Source organism: Rattus rattus, chromosome 11 (assembly GCF_011064425.1).
Source record: "Rattus rattus isolate New Zealand chromosome 11, Rrattus_CSIRO_v1, whole genome shotgun sequence".
Classification (NCBI taxonomy): domain Eukaryota; kingdom Metazoa; phylum Chordata; class Mammalia; order Rodentia; family Muridae; genus Rattus; species Rattus rattus.
This window is the reverse complement of record NC_046164.1, coordinates 1682878-1704159: the sequence shown is the minus strand read 5'-3', so window position 1 is coordinate 1704159 and position 21282 is coordinate 1682878. Positions and strand designations below refer to the sequence as shown.

At 37.5% G+C, this 21282-nt stretch overlaps 1 protein-coding gene across 1 annotated transcript in view; it reads right to left on the bottom strand.

Annotated features, from left to right (window-relative positions):
• Positions 1-4415: 4415 nt before the first annotated feature.
• LOC116912639 (UDP-glucuronosyltransferase 2B15-like) overlaps positions 4416-21282 on the bottom strand; it is a 30262-nt gene continuing 13395 nt past the window's right edge. The window contains 3 exon segments of the mRNA XM_032916757.1: positions 4416-4695; positions 17348-17567; positions 18621-18727. Coding sequence (XP_032772648.1) covers positions 4416-4695; positions 17348-17567; positions 18621-18727 — 607 coding nt within the window.

Genomic DNA, 21282 nt, shown 5'->3' with positions numbered 1-21282 from the left:
AAATATAGGTATATTTCTCAGAATAGGCTGATTTTATCTGCCTCTAAAGACACTTGGCTTGGTAGATATTTGGATTTAGAACAGGTGCATTCTATCTATCTTTACCTATGAGTAGCTTTTAAAGAAACATACAAACAATTTTCTCCAATATGTAAGCCATATAAATATAGTCCCAATTGTGTATCAAGAATATACTATGTGATACAAATCAGTTATATAATATTTTCTAGAATGTATCTTACTCATCCACTAAATCAACTAAAATTTGTCTGATATCATCCCACATTGCTTTTGAGAGTTTTTCTAGCAAAATTGTACTTGTTAACATATACCTTTTAAATAAATATAATACCATGCTGGGCAGAAGTCTCGGAAGATAAGATTACTGGCCTTTTTGCCAAAAGACCTAAAGTACCCTCCAAGCAACCCAAAGTACCTCATAACTCTCTCTTTTCCAGTCTAGGGGAGCTAACATTGGGCATGGATACAAACTCCCATACACATGAAACAATCAAGTACTATGTGGAAAGAGCAATTACTAGTATGAGCACTGCCTATTCTTCTAGAGGACCAAAGTTCGAACCCCACTACACACATCATAGCATAAACTACTCCACTTTTATGCAATTCTGTCATTGTATCTTAGAAGTTTGCTAGTTTATACTTTCTGACAACTCTCACACCATCATTATATGATGAAATTGAGTATGTGTGGGTGGTGTTGCAAGATTCTAAATTTATCTTTTTATTTTATTTTATACAGTTTCAAACCTAAAATTGTTCTCCCAGTCTCAGAAGAGATTTCAACTTAAGTTTTGAATACTGCTGAAACTCTTGAGACTATGAATGATGTTGGACAACAACTGCATTTATTTTCCATTTTTAAAATGACATTCCATAATGCTTAGGAATAGTTCATTATAGTTTCAGATGTGTTTAATGTTAAATGGATGAGAGAAAGAATTCAATGTTTAATGTTTTATCTTGAGTCTTAATTTGATCAGGTTGAGAAGAGCCCAAAAAACCATCAAAGTATACTCATGGATACTTCAAGGAATGACTAACAAAAGGAAGGGTATACTTAAAGCTGAATTTGGAGTCCACTATTTATTGGACTGGGAGTATGAAATACCAGTCAAAAAGGAGATAATGCAGAAATTCTCCATCTTTGCTTGTGGCCACCATAACCAGAGCTGCACTTCTCTGTGACACCTTCCCCCAACATGATGTATTGAAGTTCTGAAACTATAAAAACCACGCTGATTCAATTTTATATTGAAAATGGAAAACACTGATTTGATAGTTTGGACATCACAGAGGTTGTGTGACTGTGATTGAGATTTGTAATCAAACCCCAAGTGAGTGGAGAGACATAGTGTGTGCTTTCATTCTCCCGTGAGGCACCTGGCCCAAGACTGAGAAAGGGATTTGAGTAGAGTGCAAGAAACCTTCCTGTGAATCAATCCTAAGGGGCTGACTCTGGAGGACACCTTCCTTTGGCACAAGATAGGACTTCATATTGCATAGGATAGTCAGGATGAAAGATGTCATATGGCATAAATGAAATAGAACACCATATGATAAGATTGGAATCCAGGTGAGATATTATCATCACATGTTCTAACACAGATGAGATAGGGATAAGAAACCAGGCTTTGTCTTGGATAAGGGTTAAGTATAAAACATCTGATAGCAATAAGAATAAATTTTCTTAGGATTGCCCTCAAGTGAACTCACTCTAGTACTTGGGAAACAAACCTGAAGAAAAAAAAAGGACCGATAAACAATGATAGGGTATGTCAATTTTTCACAGAATATCCTAATGAAAAAAGCTGCCCAAGGGTGGAAGGACAGGAAATTAAAAGAATTTTTGAGAGAGTCCTAACAGGTCTTTATAAGAAATCAAATGGAAGCAGCTAGCATATTGTTGACAAGCATATATCAGATTAATGAGGGGTGAGGTGTGTAGGAACTCAAGGTTCAAATCCTCAAGCAAAAATGTCAAGCAGGGTAAGACTGGAGAAGGACTCCTGGTAGAAATAAGAGAGCAAATGTTATAAGTGTAGGGAGAGAAGACATTCAAGACAAAATGCCTTATCTTAAAAAGCCAAGAGAAAATTATATTCTTCATAACTTTGATGAGGATTAAAAGATTTTGGTGAATGCATTTTTCACCGGGAATTGCATTACAGTGTTGATGTGGTGATTTCCGTCTCTGTACTTCTTGCTTTTCTGCCTACTCATGCTTGCAGTGAGTATTTCCTTGGATCAAGTCCATTTTGGTAATGTGCCGAGATGCTTGCTAAATTGCAGTCTTTGTTTCACTTCAGTTCTTGTGCTGATTATGACTGCTTATAAGTACAAAGGTTGTGTGTGTCTTATCCAGGAACTAAATTATCAAGGCAGGAAAGAAAACTGGATTTGGATTCAATATTTATACAACATTGATTGACCGCTTTTGTTGGTCATTCTCAGATTCTATCATGACTCATGACTTCAGTTTCATATTTAAAGAAATAGCAAAGTCATCCTTTCTTACTGATGCAAAAATAAACCCAACCAAAAAACTCCCCAAGGACAGAGAAATAATATGTATAGAAAGAAATCAGAATACAAAATCCTTATAAAGGTGATCACTAATATTAGTTACTATAAATTTGTTACAAATTCATGGGATATTTTTATTTACATTTCAAATGTTTTTCTCTTTCCCCCACCGTTTCCCAACTCTCTGCCCTGATATTCCCCTACACTGGGGGGTCCAGCCTTGGCAGGACCAAAGGCTTCTCCTTCCATTGGTGCCCAAGAAGGCCATCCTCTGCTACATATGCAGCTGGAGCCATTGGTCTGTCCATGTGTACCTTTTGAATGGTGGTTTATTCTCTGTGAGCTCTGGTTGGTTGGTATTGTTCTTATAGGGTTGCTAACCCCTTCAGCTCCTTCAATCCTTTATCTCCACAAATGTGGACCCCGTTCTCAGTTCAGTGGTTGGTTGAAAGCATTTGCCTCTGTATTTGTCATGCTCTGGCAGAGCCTCTCAGGATTCAGGTTTACCAGGCACCTGTCAGCATGCACTTCTTGGCTTCAGCAATATTGTCTGGGTTTGGTGGCTGGATCCCCAGGTGGGGCATGCTCTGAATAGACATTCTTTTGTTCTCTGCTCCAAACTTTGCCTCCATATCTCACCCTATGAATAGTTTTTTTACCCCTTCTAAGAAGGACTGAATCATCCGTACTTTAGTCCTCCTTCTTCTTGACTTCATGTGGTCTGTGAATTATATCTTGGGTATTCCGTGCTTTTGGGCTAATCTCCACTTATCAGTGAGTGCATACTGTGTGGGTTTTTTTTTTTGTGATTGGGTTACCCCACTCAGGATGATATTTTCTAGTTCCATCCAATAAATGACATTCTTATTAAGCTTTGATTAATGTATGTATCAGCCATAATGGACACACTAACACTTTTTCTCTTGTGGATTTTCATTTGTGGATTTATATAGAGAGGGTATGGTGATGCTGGAAGGTCTAAAATAATTGACTTCTGTTTCCTACCTGTGAACTATCATAGAATAGGGGATAGAAAGATTATAAGGGTTACAGAGTCAAGCTATTTTCTGTGAAGTTGCATTTATGAGAACCATCAGGAAAGTTACATTCATGAAGTATCAAAAACATGGGTGCCTAAACAAGATGTGAATAAGGATGACATCAATATTCATGTCAACATGAAAAAAAGGTCAATCTCACCCTGGCCCCAACTCTACACAAAATTATCATAGACACCTAAGGAACACTGAGAGTAGGAGAGAAATAGTCATTTCCAGGAAAGAATATCCAAATTGGAATGTTTTCAAAATAAAAGAATAATGATGATGGACGTATTTATTTGCTTCACTCCAGTAAGTTTTCACTATTAGAATTTTCCTAATATATATTTATATATTTGTGTGTATGTGTCTGTCTGTCTGTCTGTTTCTCTCTCTCTCTCTCTCTCTCTCTCTCTCTCTCTCTCTCTGTGTGTGTGTGTGTGTGTGTGTACTTAGAGAGCTTGGATAAGCATTTTTTTTTCTTTTTTACCTTGGGGATGCATGTCAGCTATAGAATTAGTCTTGAAACAAGAGACAAAGGGAAAATATTCAAATATTGGAAGGGTACTAAGACTCTTTCAATTAAATTTTTATTTATATATTTTTCTACACAGGCAAATTGTTTTACATTAAATAGTTTGAAAATTAAAATAAATGATGGGATTCTTTGGTCACATATCAGAAGCCTCAGAATTATATGTCTTTTTACATGGTACAAAATTACAAAGAAGCTATGCTTCTGTAAAGTTATTAATGAGTTTTTAGAAGGTGGTTCATAACTTAAAATGATGAAGAAATTTCATTCATGTGATGCATTATCATTGAGCTCTACTCATTCTTTGTTTTCTTTTCCTTCTTTACAAAGAATCGATAAACAAATAAAAAGCACTTTAGAGCAAGGACTACAGTGACTGCCACACAGGAAAGTAGGAATCCAATCACATCCAGAGAGTGGTACTGGTACCAGGGAAGGTTATGTCCAAGTGATCTCAGGTGCTTGGCCCCTTTGTGGCGCATGACAAACTCAATCCAGAAGACAGCTCTGTCCAGTGGCTTCGTAGGCTGGTCATGGTGAATGGTTGACAACCACATAGCATTCTTTTTATAACTGTATGAGATAAAATGGCTATTATAAAAATCACAGAATGAATCAAGAACACAGTTATAAATTTTTGTGTAGGTAGTAAAGATGATCATACAAACTTAGAACAAAAATGAATTATGTTTTATATTCATGCCTAAAAAGATGTTAGTAAGAATATCTAAACTTCTTGAGAAAACAGGATGGAACTATATAAAGCCAAAAGTTGGAAAAGGTCAAATATTTTAAATTACAGTTTATAGACAGTCAAATCATAAATTCAGAAATTATCAAGATGAGACACTTTTATTTGAGTATATGAAACTTCAGTTATCTAGTGTCAGATTATGGTCCAAGAATAGAATCTTGTGATGAGATTTCCGAGCATTTGTGAGAAAACTCCATGAAAACAAGAGTCTTGTACCCTCAGTTTCTTTAAAAACATAGAAGTGTTCATGGATTATGCTTTTGTGCTCCTTTCAGGTGTAGCAGATAGGCATGAATTTACCTCAGATTGTTTGTTACAATGGGCTATTTTTATTTATTCATATACCTGTATGGAAAAATCATCTTTCACTGTGCATGGCTTACCCATCATGTACAGCTTACTCTTGTGATTATCATTGATAATCTTCATTTTTTGGTTAGCATTGTCATTTTAGAAGTAAAAGTGGTTCTGCACCTCTACCTGAATCCTTGTCCCCCACTCTCAGGACCCTACACCCTGCCTGTCTCACAGGAGGTCTGCCCTAACCTGGGATACAGGTGAGATCCCCATGCCAATACCCATGCCAGAAGGATCCCCCACTCACAGAATCCTGCAGATGTGTGATCTACCATGCTCTGCCAGAGTCCTACCCCCTTTCTGGTCTATGTCTCCACCTGAACCCATCGCACATTAGCCTGCCTGCATCCCCATGGGAACCCACAACCTACCTATCTCTCAGGAGGTCTGGTTTTTGGGGGGGATTTTTAAAATTTACATTTCAAATGTTATCCCCTTTCCCAGTTTCCTGTCCATAACCCCCCTATCCAATCCTTACCCCCTTCTTTTATGAGGGTGTTTCCCCACCCAACCACCCACCCCCTTCCTGCCTCCCCACCCTGATATTCCTCTACATTGGGGGGGGGGTTCCAGCCTTGGCAGGTCCAAGGGCTTCTCTTCCTGTTGGTGCCAAACAGGGCCATCCTCTGCTACATATGCTGCTGGAGCCATGGGTCTGTCCATGTGTACTCTTTGGATGCTTTGCCAGAGAATGACAAATACAGAGGCTAATGCTCTCAGCTCACCACTGAACTGAGAATGGGGTCCACATTGGAGGTGTTAGAGAAAGGATTGAAGGATTCAAAACAGGTCTATCCTAAACAGGAAGAAAGATGAATATGCCACCACTCAGACTCCAAAGCCTGCCTGTCTCCCAGGACTTCTGAGCTAACCAGGAACACAGGGAGATAGGAGGCCTGCTCTAACCAAGAACATAGGAGGCCTGTCCTAACAAGCAACAGCACTGCCTGACTCCCAGAACACCTGCTCTGACCCAGATCACAGAGCTCTACATGCTTCCAAGGATGCCTTCTCCAATCAAAACACTGAGGTCTATTAACATCAAAGATAAACAGATGGTAAAATGCAAGGACAAGAATATAAGCTACATAAGCCAATGTAGTTTGTCATCATCAGGGCCCAGTTCTCCTACAAGTGCAAACCCTGGATACCCTATGACACCTGAAGAGCAAAATTCTGACAGAAAATCCCATCTCATGAAGATGTTAGAGTCCTTTAAGGAGGATCAAAAGAATTCCCTTAGAGAAATACAGAAAAACATAAAAAGGTAGAAGCCCTTAAAAAGGAAATAAAAAAAATCCCTTAAAGAAATACAGGAAAATAAAATCAAACAAGTAAAGAATTTTAACAAAATGCTTCTGGATCTTAAAAAGAAAATAGAAAAAAATAAAAAAATAACAGATAGAGGCAACCCTGGAGATAGAAAACCTAGGAAAGAGATTAGGAGCTACAGATGTAAGAATGACCAACAGAATACAACTGATAGAGGAGAGAATCTCAGGCACAGAAGATACTATAGAAGATATTGACCCATCAGTTAAAGAAAATACAAAATGAAAAAGTTCCTATCCAAAACATCCAGGAAATTTGGGACACAATGAAAAGATGAAACCTAAGAATAATAAACCTAAGAATAGAAGAGGATGAAGATTACCAGTTCAAATGGCCAGAAACATTATCAACAAAATCATAGAAGAAAACTTTCCTAAAGTAAAGAAAAGGATGGCCATCCACATGCAAGAAGCCTACAGAATACCAAATAGATTGAACCAGAAAAGGAATTCCTCCTGCCACATAACAGTCAAAACATTATATGTACAGAACAAAGAAAAAATATTAAAAGCTGTAACATAGGTAAAAAGCCAAACAACATATTAAGGCAGACCTATCAGAATTATATCAGACTGCTCAAGGGAGATGCTAAAAGCAACAAGATCCTGGAAAGATATCATGCAGACCACTAGAAACCACAGATGTCAGCCCAGAAAATGATACCTGGCAAAATCCTCAATCACCATTGATGTAGAAACCCAGATATTCATGGCAAAACCAAATTCAAACAATATCTTTTTACTAATACAACTCCACACAAGATACTAGAAGTAAAACTCCAGTACGAGGAAGGTAAATATATCCAAGAAAACATTAAGATATTAATTATCTCACAACAAATACAAGAGAAGAAATTAGTGCACAAATAGCACATCCAACAAAAAATATCAAGAACTAACAGTTACTCATCTTTAATATATCTCTAAACCAATGGACTCAATTTCCCAACACAAAAATACAGGCTAACAAATATACAGACAAGATCCGTAATTTTGATCCATACAAGAAACAAACCTCACCACCAAGATAGGCATTTCCTCAGAATAAAATGCTGGGAACAAAATTTCCAAGCAAATGGTCCCAAGTAACAATCTGGAGTAGCCATTCTAATATACAGTGAAATAGTATATTAGAATGAAAGTAATCAAAGGAGATGGGGAGGCACACTTCATACTCATCAAAGGAAAATTCCACCAAGATAAAGTCTCTGCTCTGAACATCTATGCCCCAAATGCAAAGACATCCACATTCACATAAGAAACTTTACCAAAGTTCAAAACACACATTGAACAAAAATAGTAGGAAATCTCAACACCCAACTCTTACCAACAGATCCAGTCATTGAAACACAAACTAGAAAGAGACACAGTGCAACTAACATAAGTTATGAACTAAATGGATTTAACAGATACTTACAAAGCATTCATCCCAAAGCAAAAGAATATGCCTTTTTCTCAGTACCTCATAGAACCTACTCCAAAATTGATCATGGAATCAGACACAAAACAAACCTCAGTAGTTACAAGAAGATTGAAATAATCCCATGCATTCAAACAGATCACCATGGACTTAGGCTGAACGTCAATAACAACAAAATCAACAGAAAGTCCAAATACTCATGGTATCCAAACAACTCTCTGCTCAGTGACAACTTGGTCAGAGAAAAAATAGAGAAAGAAATAAAAAATTTTATGAAATTCAATGTAAATGAAGACACATCTTACCCAAATTTATGGAACATAATGCAAACATTGCTAAAATGAAAATTCACAGCAGTAAGTGCCTTTATAAAGAAATTAGACAAATCTTATCCTAGTAATTAAACAGAACACCTGAAATTTCTAGAACAAAAAGAAACAAACAAGAGGACTAGAGGGAAGGACATAGCCAAATTTGGAGCTGAAATCAATCAATTAGAAACACAGAGAATAATACAAAGAATCAACAAAACCAAGAGCTGGTTCTTTGAGAAAATAAACAAGATCGATAAATCTTTAGCCAAACTAAGGGACACAGAGTCAGAATCCAAATTTACAAAATCAGAAATGAAAAGGGAGACATATCAATAGAACTTGAAGAGATTTAAAAAAAAACTTTAGATCCTTTTACAAAATTGGAAAGCCTATATTAAATAGATGATTTTTCTAGACAGATACCAGGTACCAGAGTTAAAACAAGATCAGATAAACCATCTAAACCATCTCATAGCATCTAAGGTGCTACTTAGTAGAGGGAAGGAAATAATCACAGGAGGCAAAGGGAGGGAGGGAACTGTATTGAAGAGGGGAGGGCTATGAAGCAAGACAGAAAAGAAGCCCAAAGGGCCAAGTAAATGAATGGAAATATACAGCTGTGGGGAATGGGGGTTGGAGCGAACCTCTAGAAAGTCCCTGAGACCTAGGATTTGAAAAGCACCAAGTATTCAGTGAGAATGACTTAGCCAAAATGCTGAACATTGATGAGGCAGAACCTGAAGATTCCACCTCCAGCAGGTAGACAGGACCCTTAATGGACAAATGGAGTTACCAATCAACCTTCCACATTTTTGACCCAGAATTGTTCCTGTCTAAAAAGTTACAGGGACAAAATTGGAGCAGAGACTGAAGGAATGACCATCCAGTTACTAGCCCAACTTGGTATCCATTCCATGACAGAAACCAAACCCTAACACTATTAAAGAAGCTATGTTGTGCTTGCAGACAGGAGCCTCTGTGGCTGTGCTCCAAGATGCTCTATCAGCTGCTGACTGAAAATGGGGACCCCTAAAGAAAAGTTAGATGAAAGATTGAAGGAGCTTAAAGAGATGGCAACAGCAGTATCAACTAACTTGGACCCCTCGGAACTTACAGAGACTAAGCCTCCAACAAAAGAGCATACATTGGCTGGTTTGTAACTGCTGGCACATGTGTAGTAGAGGACTGCCTCATCTGGCTTTAGTGGGAACAGATGAGCCTAATCCTGTAGAGACCTGATACTTCAGGGAAGGAGCATGCCAGGGTAAGGGTGCATGGAGGGGGTGGGCTGGTGAGTGGGTAATGGAGCATCCTCTCAGAGGCAAAGGGGAAGGCAAATGGGTTTACAAACTATGTGGAGACTAGGTGGTGAGACAACATTAGGAATGTGAATAAAATAATTAAAAAAGAAAAATAAAATGCCAATTAAAAGAAAAAGAAGTTAGAATAGTCAACATTTCACACTGAAGATGGAGGTGCATTTGATTCTATTGTTGGAAAGATTATTGATGAGAACAAAGAGAAATGTGAATCAGAGACATGGGTTATGCCCTAAATATCAGTTTATGTTGTACAACAAGTAATAATTACAATGGTGATAACTTACCCTCCTACTGTTTATAAAGTACAATAGGAAAATTACATATTTCTTCCCATTAAATCATCCTCATTTCTTAGTATACATATTTTATAGTTATTTACATTTAAGATTAAATGTATCTGGTGGAGGAATGGAATGAGAAGAGGCTTCTTAGTGATGGGGAGGGAGGTAAATACAGAAGAAGGTGTGAAGATGGCAAAGGGAGATGGCAGAATTCAAGGGATCTGATTAGGGAAATGGGAAGAGGGGAAGAGAGAGGGGAATGAGAGGAGGGAAATGGAGAAAATAACAAGAAAGATGTTGATAAAGCCCAAAGAATGATGCTATTGACTATTCCAATCACGTATAAAAATGATCATGGACTTCCAGTTTCTAACTGGCGCCTGTACCTTGCTGATCCTGGCCCACAGCTCCCTGCTCCCAAACCCCATGGGAGAGAGAGCAGAGTGCCCAGAACTGCAGCAATCCTGAGACTGCAGGGCAGGAAAGATTGCCACTTCTGCCCACCCTTGTCCACATCCTTGGCCCAAGAAGAAATTGTATAAGGTTTCTGGGCACAGGAAGATTGCTGCAGTAAAGCTGCAGGAGCCCTGTGGACCAGAGCGCTCCCAGATCTGAAAGGACCTGGACAAACAGCTCCCTGCACCCAAATCCCCTGGGAGAAAGATCTAGACTTTTAGAGGGGTAGATATGCCTGGGAAACCAGAGGAGACTACTCTCTGTTCACATTTCTGACTCTAGAGGAAAACACCTAGCACCATCTGGAACCCCTGTGCACAGAAACACAGTAGAAGGAGGGGCAGGCCCTTCTGGTTCCCACCCAGAGGGACAGCTGAAAGACAGTGGACAGGAACATCAGGTCTGAGAGAAAAACACTCTGTTCCCATAACTGGCTGAAAGAAAACAGGAAAACAGGTCTACAGCACTCCTGACACACAGGCCTGTAGGAAGGTCAAGCCACTGTCAGAAATAGTAAAACAAGTAACTTCAGAGACAACTAGATATCGAGAGGCAAGTGCAGTCACCAAAGCAACAGAAACCAAGACTACATGGCATCATCAGAGCCCAGTTCTCCCACTAAAGGAAACATTGAATATTCAAACACACCAGAAAAGCAAGATCTAAATTTAAAATCACATTTGATCATGATGGTGGAGGACTTTAAGAAAGACATAAAGAACTCCTTGAGAGAAATGCAGGAAAACATAAGTAAACAAGTAGAAGGCCTTAGAGAAGAAACAGAAAAATCCCTGAAAGAGTTACAGGAAAACACAATCAAACAGGTAAAGGAATTGAAAATTGAAATAGTAACAATGAAGAAAGCACAAAGATAGACAGCCCTGCTTATAGAAAACCAAAGGAAGAGACAAGATGTTGTAGATACAAGCAACACCAACAGAATACAAGAGATAGAAGAGAGAATCTTAGGAGCAGAAGATTCCATAGACATCATCGACACAACTATCAAAGATAATGGAAAATGGAAAAAAGTACTGGCCCAAAACATACAGGAAATCCAGGACACAATGAAAAGATCAAACCTAAGGATAATAGGTATAGAAGAGTCAGAAGACTACCAACTCAAAGGACCAGTAAATATCTTCAACAAAATCATAGAAGAAAATTTCCCTAATCTAAAGAAAGAGATACCCATAAACATACAAGAAGCCTACAGAACTCCAAATAGATTGGACCAGAAAAGAAACTCCTCCTGTCACATAATAGTCAAAACATCAAACGCACGAAACAAGGAAAGAATATTAAAAGCAGTAAGAGAAAATGGTCAAGTAACATAAAAAGGCAGACCTATCAGAATTACACCAGACTTCTCCCTAGAGACTATGAAAGCCAGAAATTCCTGGACAGATGTCATACAGACCCTAAGAGAACACAAATGCCAGCCCAGGTTATTGTATCCAGCAAAATTCTCAATTAACATAGATGGAGAAACCAAGATATTCCATGACAAAACCAAATTTATACAATATCGTTCTACAAATCCAACCCTACAAAGGATAATAAATGGTAAAGCCAACACAAGGAAGCAAGCTACAGCCTAGAACAAGCAAGAAACTAATCATTTAGCAACAAAACAAAGAGAAGAGAAGCACACAAACATAATCTCACCTCCAAATACAAAGATAACAGGAAGCAACAATCACTATTCCTTAATATCACTCAACATCAATGGACTCAATTACGCAATAAAAAGACACAGATTAAGAAACTAGATACATAATGCAGACCCAACATTTTGCTGCCTACAGAAAACACACATCGGAGACAAATCAGACACTAACTCAGAGTAAAAGGCTGGGAAACAACTTTCCAAGCAAATGGTCTGAAGAAGCAAGCTGGAGTAGCCATTCAAATATCAAATAAAAAATATCAAATATCAAATAAAATCTATTTTCAACCAAAAGCCATCAAAAAAGATAAAGAAGGACACTTCATCTTCATCAAAGGAAAAATTCACCAAGATGAACTCTCAATCCTAAATATCTATGCTCCAAATACAAGAGCACCTACATACATAAAAGAAACCTTACTAAAGCTCAAAACACACATTGCACCTCACACAATAATAGTAGGAGATTTCAACATCCCATTCTCATCAATGGACAGATTATGGAAACAGAAATTAAACAGAGACACAGACAGATTGACAGAAGTTATGAACCAAATGGACTTAACAGATATTTATAGAACATTCTATCCTAAAACAAAAGGATATACCTTCTTCTCACGACCTCATGGTACTTTCTCCAAAACTGACTATATAATTGGGAACAAAAGAGGCCTCAACAGATACAGAATGATGGAAATAATCTCATGCATCCTATCAGACCACCACGAGCTAAAGCTGGTTTTCAAAAACGATAAGGAAAGAACGCCCACGTATACATGGAAGTTGAACAATGCTCTACTCAATGATAACCTGGTCAAGGAAGAAATAAAGAAAGAATTTAAAGACTTCTTAGAATTTGATGAAAATGAAGGTACAACATACCCAAACTTATGGGAAACAGTGAAAGCTGTGCTAAGAGGAAAACTCATAGCCCTCACTGCCTGCAGAAAGAAATAGGAGAGAGCATATTTCAGCAGCTTGACAGCACACCTAAAAGCTCTTGAACTAAAAGAAGCAAATACACCCAGGAGGAGTAGAAGGCATGAAATAATCAAACTCAGAGCTGAAATTAACCAAGTAGAAACAAAAAAGTACTATACAAAGAATCGACAGGACCAAAACTGGTTCTTTGAGAAAATCAACAAGACAGATAAACCCTCAGCCAGACTAACTAGAGCACACAGAGAGTGTGTCCAAATTAACAAAATCAGAAATGAAAAAGGAGACATAACTACAGAATCAGAGGAAATTCAAAAAATCATCAGATCCTACTACAAAAATCTATATTCAACAAAACGTGAAAATCTGCAGGAAATGGACAATTTCCTAGACAGATACCAGGTACCAAAGTTAAATATGGAAAAGATAAACCATTTAAACAACCCCATAACTCCTAGCGAAATAGAAGCACTCATTAAAGGTCTCCGAACTAAAAAGAGCCCAGGTCCAGATGGGTTCAGTGCAGAATTCTACCAGACCTTCATAGAAGACTTCATACCAATACTATCCAAACTATTCCACAAATTTGAAATAGATGGAGCGCTACCGAATTCCTTCTATGAAACCACAATTACTCTCCTTCCTAAACCATACAAAGACCCAACAAAGAAAGAGAACTTCAGACCAATTTCCCTTATGAATATCGACGCAAGAATTCTTTTGTATTGAAAAAACCCAATAAAATTCTTGCAAACAGAATCCAAGAACACATCAAAACAATCATCCACCATGATCAAGTAGGCTTCATCCCAGGCATGCAGGGATGGTTTAATATACGGAAAACCATCAACGTGATCCATTATATAAACAAACTGAAAGAACAAAACCACATGATCATTTCATTAGATGTGAGAGAGTATTTGACAAAATTCAACACCCCTTCATGATAAAAGTTCTGGAAAGAACAGGAATTAAAAGCCAATACCTAAACATAGTTAATGCCATATACAGCAAACCAGTTGTTAACATTAAACTAAATGGAGCGAAACCTGAAGCAATCCCACTAAAATCAGGGACTGGACAATGCTACCCACTCTCTCCCTACTTATTCAATATAGTTCTCGAAGTCCTAGCCAGAGCAATCAGACAGCAAAAGTAGATCAAAGGGATACAGATTGGAAATGAAGAAGTACAAATATCACTATTTGCAGATATATGACTGTACATTTAAGTCACCCCAAATTTTCCACCAAAGAACTATTAAACCTGACAAACACCTTCAGCAAAGTGATGGGGTATAAAATTATCTCAAATAAATCAGTAGCCTTCCTCTACACAAAAGAGAAACAAGCCGAGAAAGAAATTAGGGAAATGACACCCTTCATAATAGTCCCAAATAATACCTCGATGTGACTTTAACCAACCAAGTAAAATATCTGTATGATAAGAACTGCAAGTCTCTGAAGAAAGAAATTGAATAAGATCTCAGAAGATGGAAAGATCTCCCATGCTCATGTTTTGGCAGATTAATAGAGTAAAAATGGTCATTTTACCAAAAGCGATCTACTGATTCAATGCAATCTCCATCAAAATTCCAATCTAATTCTTCATAGAGTTAGACAGAACAATTTGCAAATTTATCTGGAATAACAAAAAACCCAGGATAGCTAAAACTATCCTTTATGATAATAGGACTTTCAGGTGAATCACTATCCCTGAACTCAAGCAGTATTACAGAGCAATAGTGATAAAAGCTGTGTGGTATTGGTACCGAGACAGACAGATAGACCAGTGGAATAGAAATAAAGACCCAGAAATGAACCCACACACCTATGGTTACTTGATTTTTGACAAAGGAACCAAAATCTTCAAATGCAAAAAAGATAGGATTTTCAGCAAATGGTGCTGGTTCAACTGGAGGCCAGCAGGTATACGAATGCAGAGTGATCTATTCTTATCACCCTGTACAAAGCTTAAGTCCAAGTATATCAAGGACCTCCACATCAAGCCAGATATTCTCAAACTTATAGAAAAAAAAGTGGGGAAGAATCTCGAACACATGAGCACTGGAGAAAATTTCCTGAACAAAACACCAATGGCTTATGCGCTAAGATCAAGAATCGACAAATGGGATCTCATAAAATTGCAAAGCTTCTGTAAGGCAAAGGACACTGTCATTAGGACAAAACAACAACCAACAGATTGGGAAAAGATCTATACCAATCCTACAACAGATAGAGGGCTTATATCCAATATATACAAAGAATTCACAAAGTTAGACTGCAGGAAGACAACCCTATTTAAAAAATGGGGTTCAGAGCTAAACAAAGTATTCGCAGCTGAGGAATTTCCAATGACTGAGAAGCACCTAAAGAAATGTTCAACATCTTTAGTCATAAGGGAAATGCAAATCAAAACCACACTGAGTTTCCACCTAACAATAGTCAGAATAGCTAAGGTCAAAAACTTCGGTGACAGCAGATACTCTCGAGATTGTGGAGAAAGAGGAACACTACTCCATTTTTTTGTGGGATTGCAGACTGGTACAACCATTCTGGAAATCAGTCTGGAGGTTGTGCAGAAAATTGGACATTGCACTACTTGAGGACCCAGCTTTACCTACTTCTCTTGGGCACATACCCAAAAGATGCTCCAACATACAACAAAGACACGTGCTCCACTATGTTCATAACAGCCTTATTTATAATAGTCAGAAGCTGGAAAGAACCCAGATTCCCTTCAACAGAGGTATGGATACAGAAAATATGGTACATCTACACAATGGAATATTACTCAGCTATCAAAAACAATGACTTTATGAAATTCATAGGCAAATGAATGGAACTGGAAAATATCATCCTGAGTGAGGTAACCCAATCACAGAAAAACACGCATGGCATGCACTCAATAAGTGGATATTATCCCAAAATGCTCAAATTATCCTAGATGCACAGAACACATGAAACTCAAGACGGATGACCAAAATGCAAATGCTTCACTCCTTCTTTAAAAGGGGAACAAAAATACCATTAGGAGTGTATAGGGAGGCAGTTTTAGAACACTGACTGAAGGAACAGCCATTCAGAGCCTGCCCCACATGTGGCCCATACATATACAGCCACCAAACTAGATAAGATGGATGAAGCAAAGAGGTGCAGGCTGACAGGAACCGGATGTATATCTCTCCTGAGAGACGTAGCCGGAATATAGCAAATATATAGGCAAATGCCAGCAGCAAACCACTGAACTGAGAATGGGACCCTCGTTGAAGGAATCAGAGAGAGGACTGAAAGAGCTGAAGGGGCTCGAGACCCCATATGAACAACAATGTCAACCAACCAGAGCTTCTAGGGACTAAGCCACTATATAACATACATGGATTGACCCTAGGCTCCAAATTCATAGGTAGCAATGAGTAGCCTAGTAAGGGCACTAGTGGAAGGGGAAGCCCTTGGCCCTGCCATGACTGGGCCTCCAGTGAAGGGGAATATTTGGGGGAGGACGGTAATGTGAGGGAGGATGAGGAGGGGAACACCCACATAGAAGGGGTGGCTGAAGGGTTAGGTTAGGGGATGTTGGCTAGGAAGCCAGGAAAGGGAAAAACATTTGAAATGTAAATAAAAAATACCCAATTTAATGAAGTTATAAAAAAAGTGTAAAAAACAAAACAAAAGAAACCAAAAACAAAACAAAACAAACAAACAAAAAAAAAACAAAAAAAAATGATTGTGGATATACTCATTTGCTTTACTCTAATAGGCTTTCGCTTTTATCCTAAAATATTGGGTTACATAGTTGCACACCCAACCATACACTTAATGTTTATGTTCATATCTGTTGTATTTTGATGATAAAAGTTATATGTGCCATAAAAGTTGCATATCTCTTTTATAACATTCAGCTTTCTCCATTATTACGTATTCCTATGGCTTCTCTGTGTAACCGATGTAAAGCCACACTTAGTGTTTCATTTGTTTTCACTCATTGTCTATTTACATTTTGTATAATCTTTAAAACTCTGATCGATTTTTTTTACTAAAAGAATTGAAAAGAAAACTCGGCCAGATTTGATGGCACATGCCCCTTTGTTCAGCAGTGTGTAGGATTAAGCAGAAGGCTTTGATATTTAAATGGAGCTATTTACATAGCAAAGAAATATAAAGGATAACATGGAATTTAAAAAATAACTAAAGGAGAGATTAACGGATAAACAGAATCATGCCCTAATTTGTCTCTGCTTCTCCCATTATTTTTACATTCAGGATAATCGTTGCTCATTTGTCCCTCAGGAAGAAGGTCAATAAATAAACAACTAACCAAGTAAATAAATAAATGAACAAACAAACAAACAAACAAATCACACTTTCAAAGGCTATACTCACAAAGGATTGTCTATGACTTCCTCCAGTGCATTGAGCAAATCTGACTTTGACATTGTCCTGAAATTTACTTCCACAGCTGCTCCTTTGGCCACCATGTGGGCAATGTTATCATATTGCTCTCCAAATAAGGGAATGCCAATCATAGGGATTCCATGATGGATCGCCTCATAGATGCCATTGGCTCCACCATGCGTTACAAAGGCTTTGGTTTTTGGATGACCTAGAAGAAGATGAATTCACACTAATATTAATGAGCAGTCTTAGAAATGAAAAGAGAAATGTATCCTATGAGGAACTGAAAGGATATTTGCCTCATGAAGATTGTTATACTCATAACTTCACAGAAATGACTTTCTGTCTTCGAGCAAGACAGAGCTAAATTTACAGAGTACTATATTTGCAAATTCACATGTGACTTGACACTTGAACTATGAAATACATATTTCTAGTGAAGCACAGGAAGTCCATAGTAGATAAGAAAAAAAATGAGAGTTTAAAAAAATGAAATGTATATGTATTTGCCATATTCACACAGCCAGAATACGGTAAATACATAGGCGAATGCCAGCAGCAAACCACTGAACCTCCGTTAAAGGAATCAGAGAAAGGACTGAAAAAGCTGAAGGGGTTGAGACCCCATATGAACAACAATGCCTACCAACCAGAGCTTCTAGGGACTAAGCCACTACCCAAAGACTGACCCTGGGTTCCAACTCCATAGGTAGCAATAAATATCCTAGTAAGGGCACCAGTGGAAGGGGAAGCCCTTGGTCTTGCCAAGGCTGGACCCCAGTGAACGGGATTCTTGTGAGGAGGACAGTAATGGGGGGGATTGGGAGGGGAACACCCATATAGAAACGGAGGTGGAGGAGTTAGGGGGATGTTGCCATGGAAACCAGGAAAAAAAATGAGTGTTTAAAAAGATGAAATGTCTATGTATTTGCCGTATTCACACAGTCAGAATACGGTAAATACATAGGCGAATGCCAGCAGCAAACCACTGAACCCCCGTTAAATGAATCAGAGAAAGGACTGAAAAAGGGAATAACATTTGTAATGTAAATAAGAAATACCCAATTTAATAAAGATGGAAAAAAAGAGAAAGATATAATAAATTTAAAGTAAAGGAAAAAAGATGAAAAGCATTTCAGAACTTGTTTTCTCAAATAATCAAATCACTAACTGTAATATGAAGCTTTTGAATTCAACAAGGATAGGTATAGGGCTCAGAGGGAGTCAGTCATGAGTCAGCATTAGTTTTCCAGAGTCTTACCAAGAAGATCATTTTGGGGAAGCCACTTGTAGAGTCTGGTATTGGGTCCTAAGGTGGGTGGTTTTTTGCCGTCAAATCTCCAAAGAACCTGTTAAATGTTAGATAATCTGTGTTGATGGAAATAAATTTGACATTATAAAGACTTAGGTTATATTTAGGAATATATATGTATACACATATACACATACACATATACATTCATATATATATATATATATCTACCAACAATTAATGAAAAGTGATGTCATGGGTTTAAAAGAGAGCAAGGGAATGGATATGAGAGTGTGTAGAGGAAGTAATGTTAAGGGAGAAATGTTATCATTATAATTTCCAAAGGAGAAATAATTAAAAATGTAGCATTTTAAAGGGGAAATTTAGCTGCATAAGTTTCATAGGGTAGATGAGTTACTCAGAAGTGAGCAACGGGAATACTTAAAAGATTGAGCAATAGTGTGTCAACAGTTTCTGTGTTTATTTTTACATTTAGACAGGAAATCGGGAAAGGGAATAAAATTTGAAATGTAAATAAAAAGTATCCAAAAAAGACAGGATGAACATAACCATCACTTTCCAAGCAGAGATATTTAGAAAAATAAAATAATCACTCATACATCAAAGTATTTAATTCATTACAATGGTGACATAATTCAACTACAGAGAAGTATGGCACAGTATTTATAATTTATATTTTATATAAATTATTTTGATAGCTTTAAAATTCTAGTTTTATTATCATTACATTTTTAAATACTTTAGGATTTACTTTTATTCACTTGTTCTACGTTATTTTTAATGAATTTCATTTTTTATTATTTACTTATGGCAGATGCTCCCCATTCAAAATTCTCTCTGCTCTGGAGTTGTTAGAGGTTATGTCATTGTGTTTGCCAATAGGAGTATGGAATCATCTGGCCAATCCTAGGAGTGAAGGTGCATAGTATAGTGTTGGAACACTGTCCAGGAAGGGAGTCATGTCAATAGATTTCTGAAAACAGATTAAGTCTTGTGGCCTCAGTTTATTTAAACCAGAAGGTTGTTTTGGTTTGTGTATATGCTATCTTCCCAGGAGCAGATAGGAGTGAGTCTGTATGTTTGTCATATGATTTTAATGTAATTCCTAAAGTGGTTTTTTTTAGTCAGTTCAAATCTCCTCAGTGCCAAATGTGGCCTTTGGATAAAACCCATGAAAGTGTTCACCAGCTGAGGGGTAATTCTAGAAATGTCACAATGAACATGTTGGCAGAGATTGGTATATAGGTATCGACAGGTATTTTCAGTTGCATAATATATTTTCTTCAGCCCCCTTAAATGTTAGGAATGAAGCTATTTCTGCCTGCATGAAAACTGATAAGGAATTTGACTTCACATATAGCTATATACAAGATATACAAAGTCCCTTATAGCCTTATGCTGATTTCATAGGGAGACTCAAAGATGCTACTGAAAAATAATTAAAGAGGGAACAAATTTAAGTGTTCTTATTAAAACAGTTACTTCTGATAATGACAATGAAGATTGACAAAGATTAATCAAGTCTCAAAGAGAGATAGAAAATGTTATGGACTTTCTGAAGTTAAAGGACAAATGTAGCGACCTATAAACATAGAGCCAATTTAGCTGCTCTAGGAATCCTTGCTGTACAAAAGCTGATGTTGGTAAAATGGCCACTTAAAGACTCATTGTAAATTTACCTAGAACAATTGAATGCTCAGAATCAATGAGCTCCTGCCTTAAGCCCTATGTGCAAGAAAGTTAAACAATTGGACAAAGGGATGCTGATCTAAATGTGACTATGTGGCAACAATAGCAGTACAAGTCAACAATAGAGAAACGCGGTGAAGGTACCTTAAGAACCCGCATTATAAGGGTGTAAATATAAAAATAATAGCATCTATGTCAGCTTCAGATTGTAATCAATCTATTTTTTTTGGCTACAAGTTACTACTCAAGGAATTGCTATTGATATTCCACATCCTAAAGTACTGCTATTCCCCTCTTCAATGTCATTTTAAGTGACACACAGGTTTTTGTGGACTCAATCTGCGAAGAACTGTTGGACCATTTGTGTCACAGTAGCTTACCCATGAAAGGAATCACAGCTCATATAGAAAGTTACACAGGAGAACTAGCAGTCATGATCACAGTACCTATGAATTGGAATAGACAGTGTTCCATGCAGGGGGATTTAGTAGTACAAATAAAACTATAACTTTTGAGCACTGTATTAAAGGAAAATGATACACCATTATTGGGTTTAAAAAGAAAACAAAATAAAAACATTTGTAGAATTGATTGATTCTGGAACTGATATTTCTATGATAGCCACTGAAAAGAGGCCATCTGAATGGCCTTATTTCAACCCTGATAGAGTTGGGAAGTAATGAGCTCTAAAAAGATTTTTAAAAATTACAGTGTATAAATCAAAGGCATAATACAAATACCTTAGCCTTCTGTTAGTCATATTCTGATTAATTTTTGGTGATGGTCTACAACCATCTAATGCAGAAATATTCCTACTTCTAATGCTATCTATTCTCCAAAATTGCAATTCCTAATGAAAAGATTGTGATATCAAAAAGGAAATGGAGCGGCGCAGATCTTCCTGGTTGCTGCGGCCACAGAGAGCTCGTGGGCAGCACCCCTCAGCGAACTTGAGCCTTGG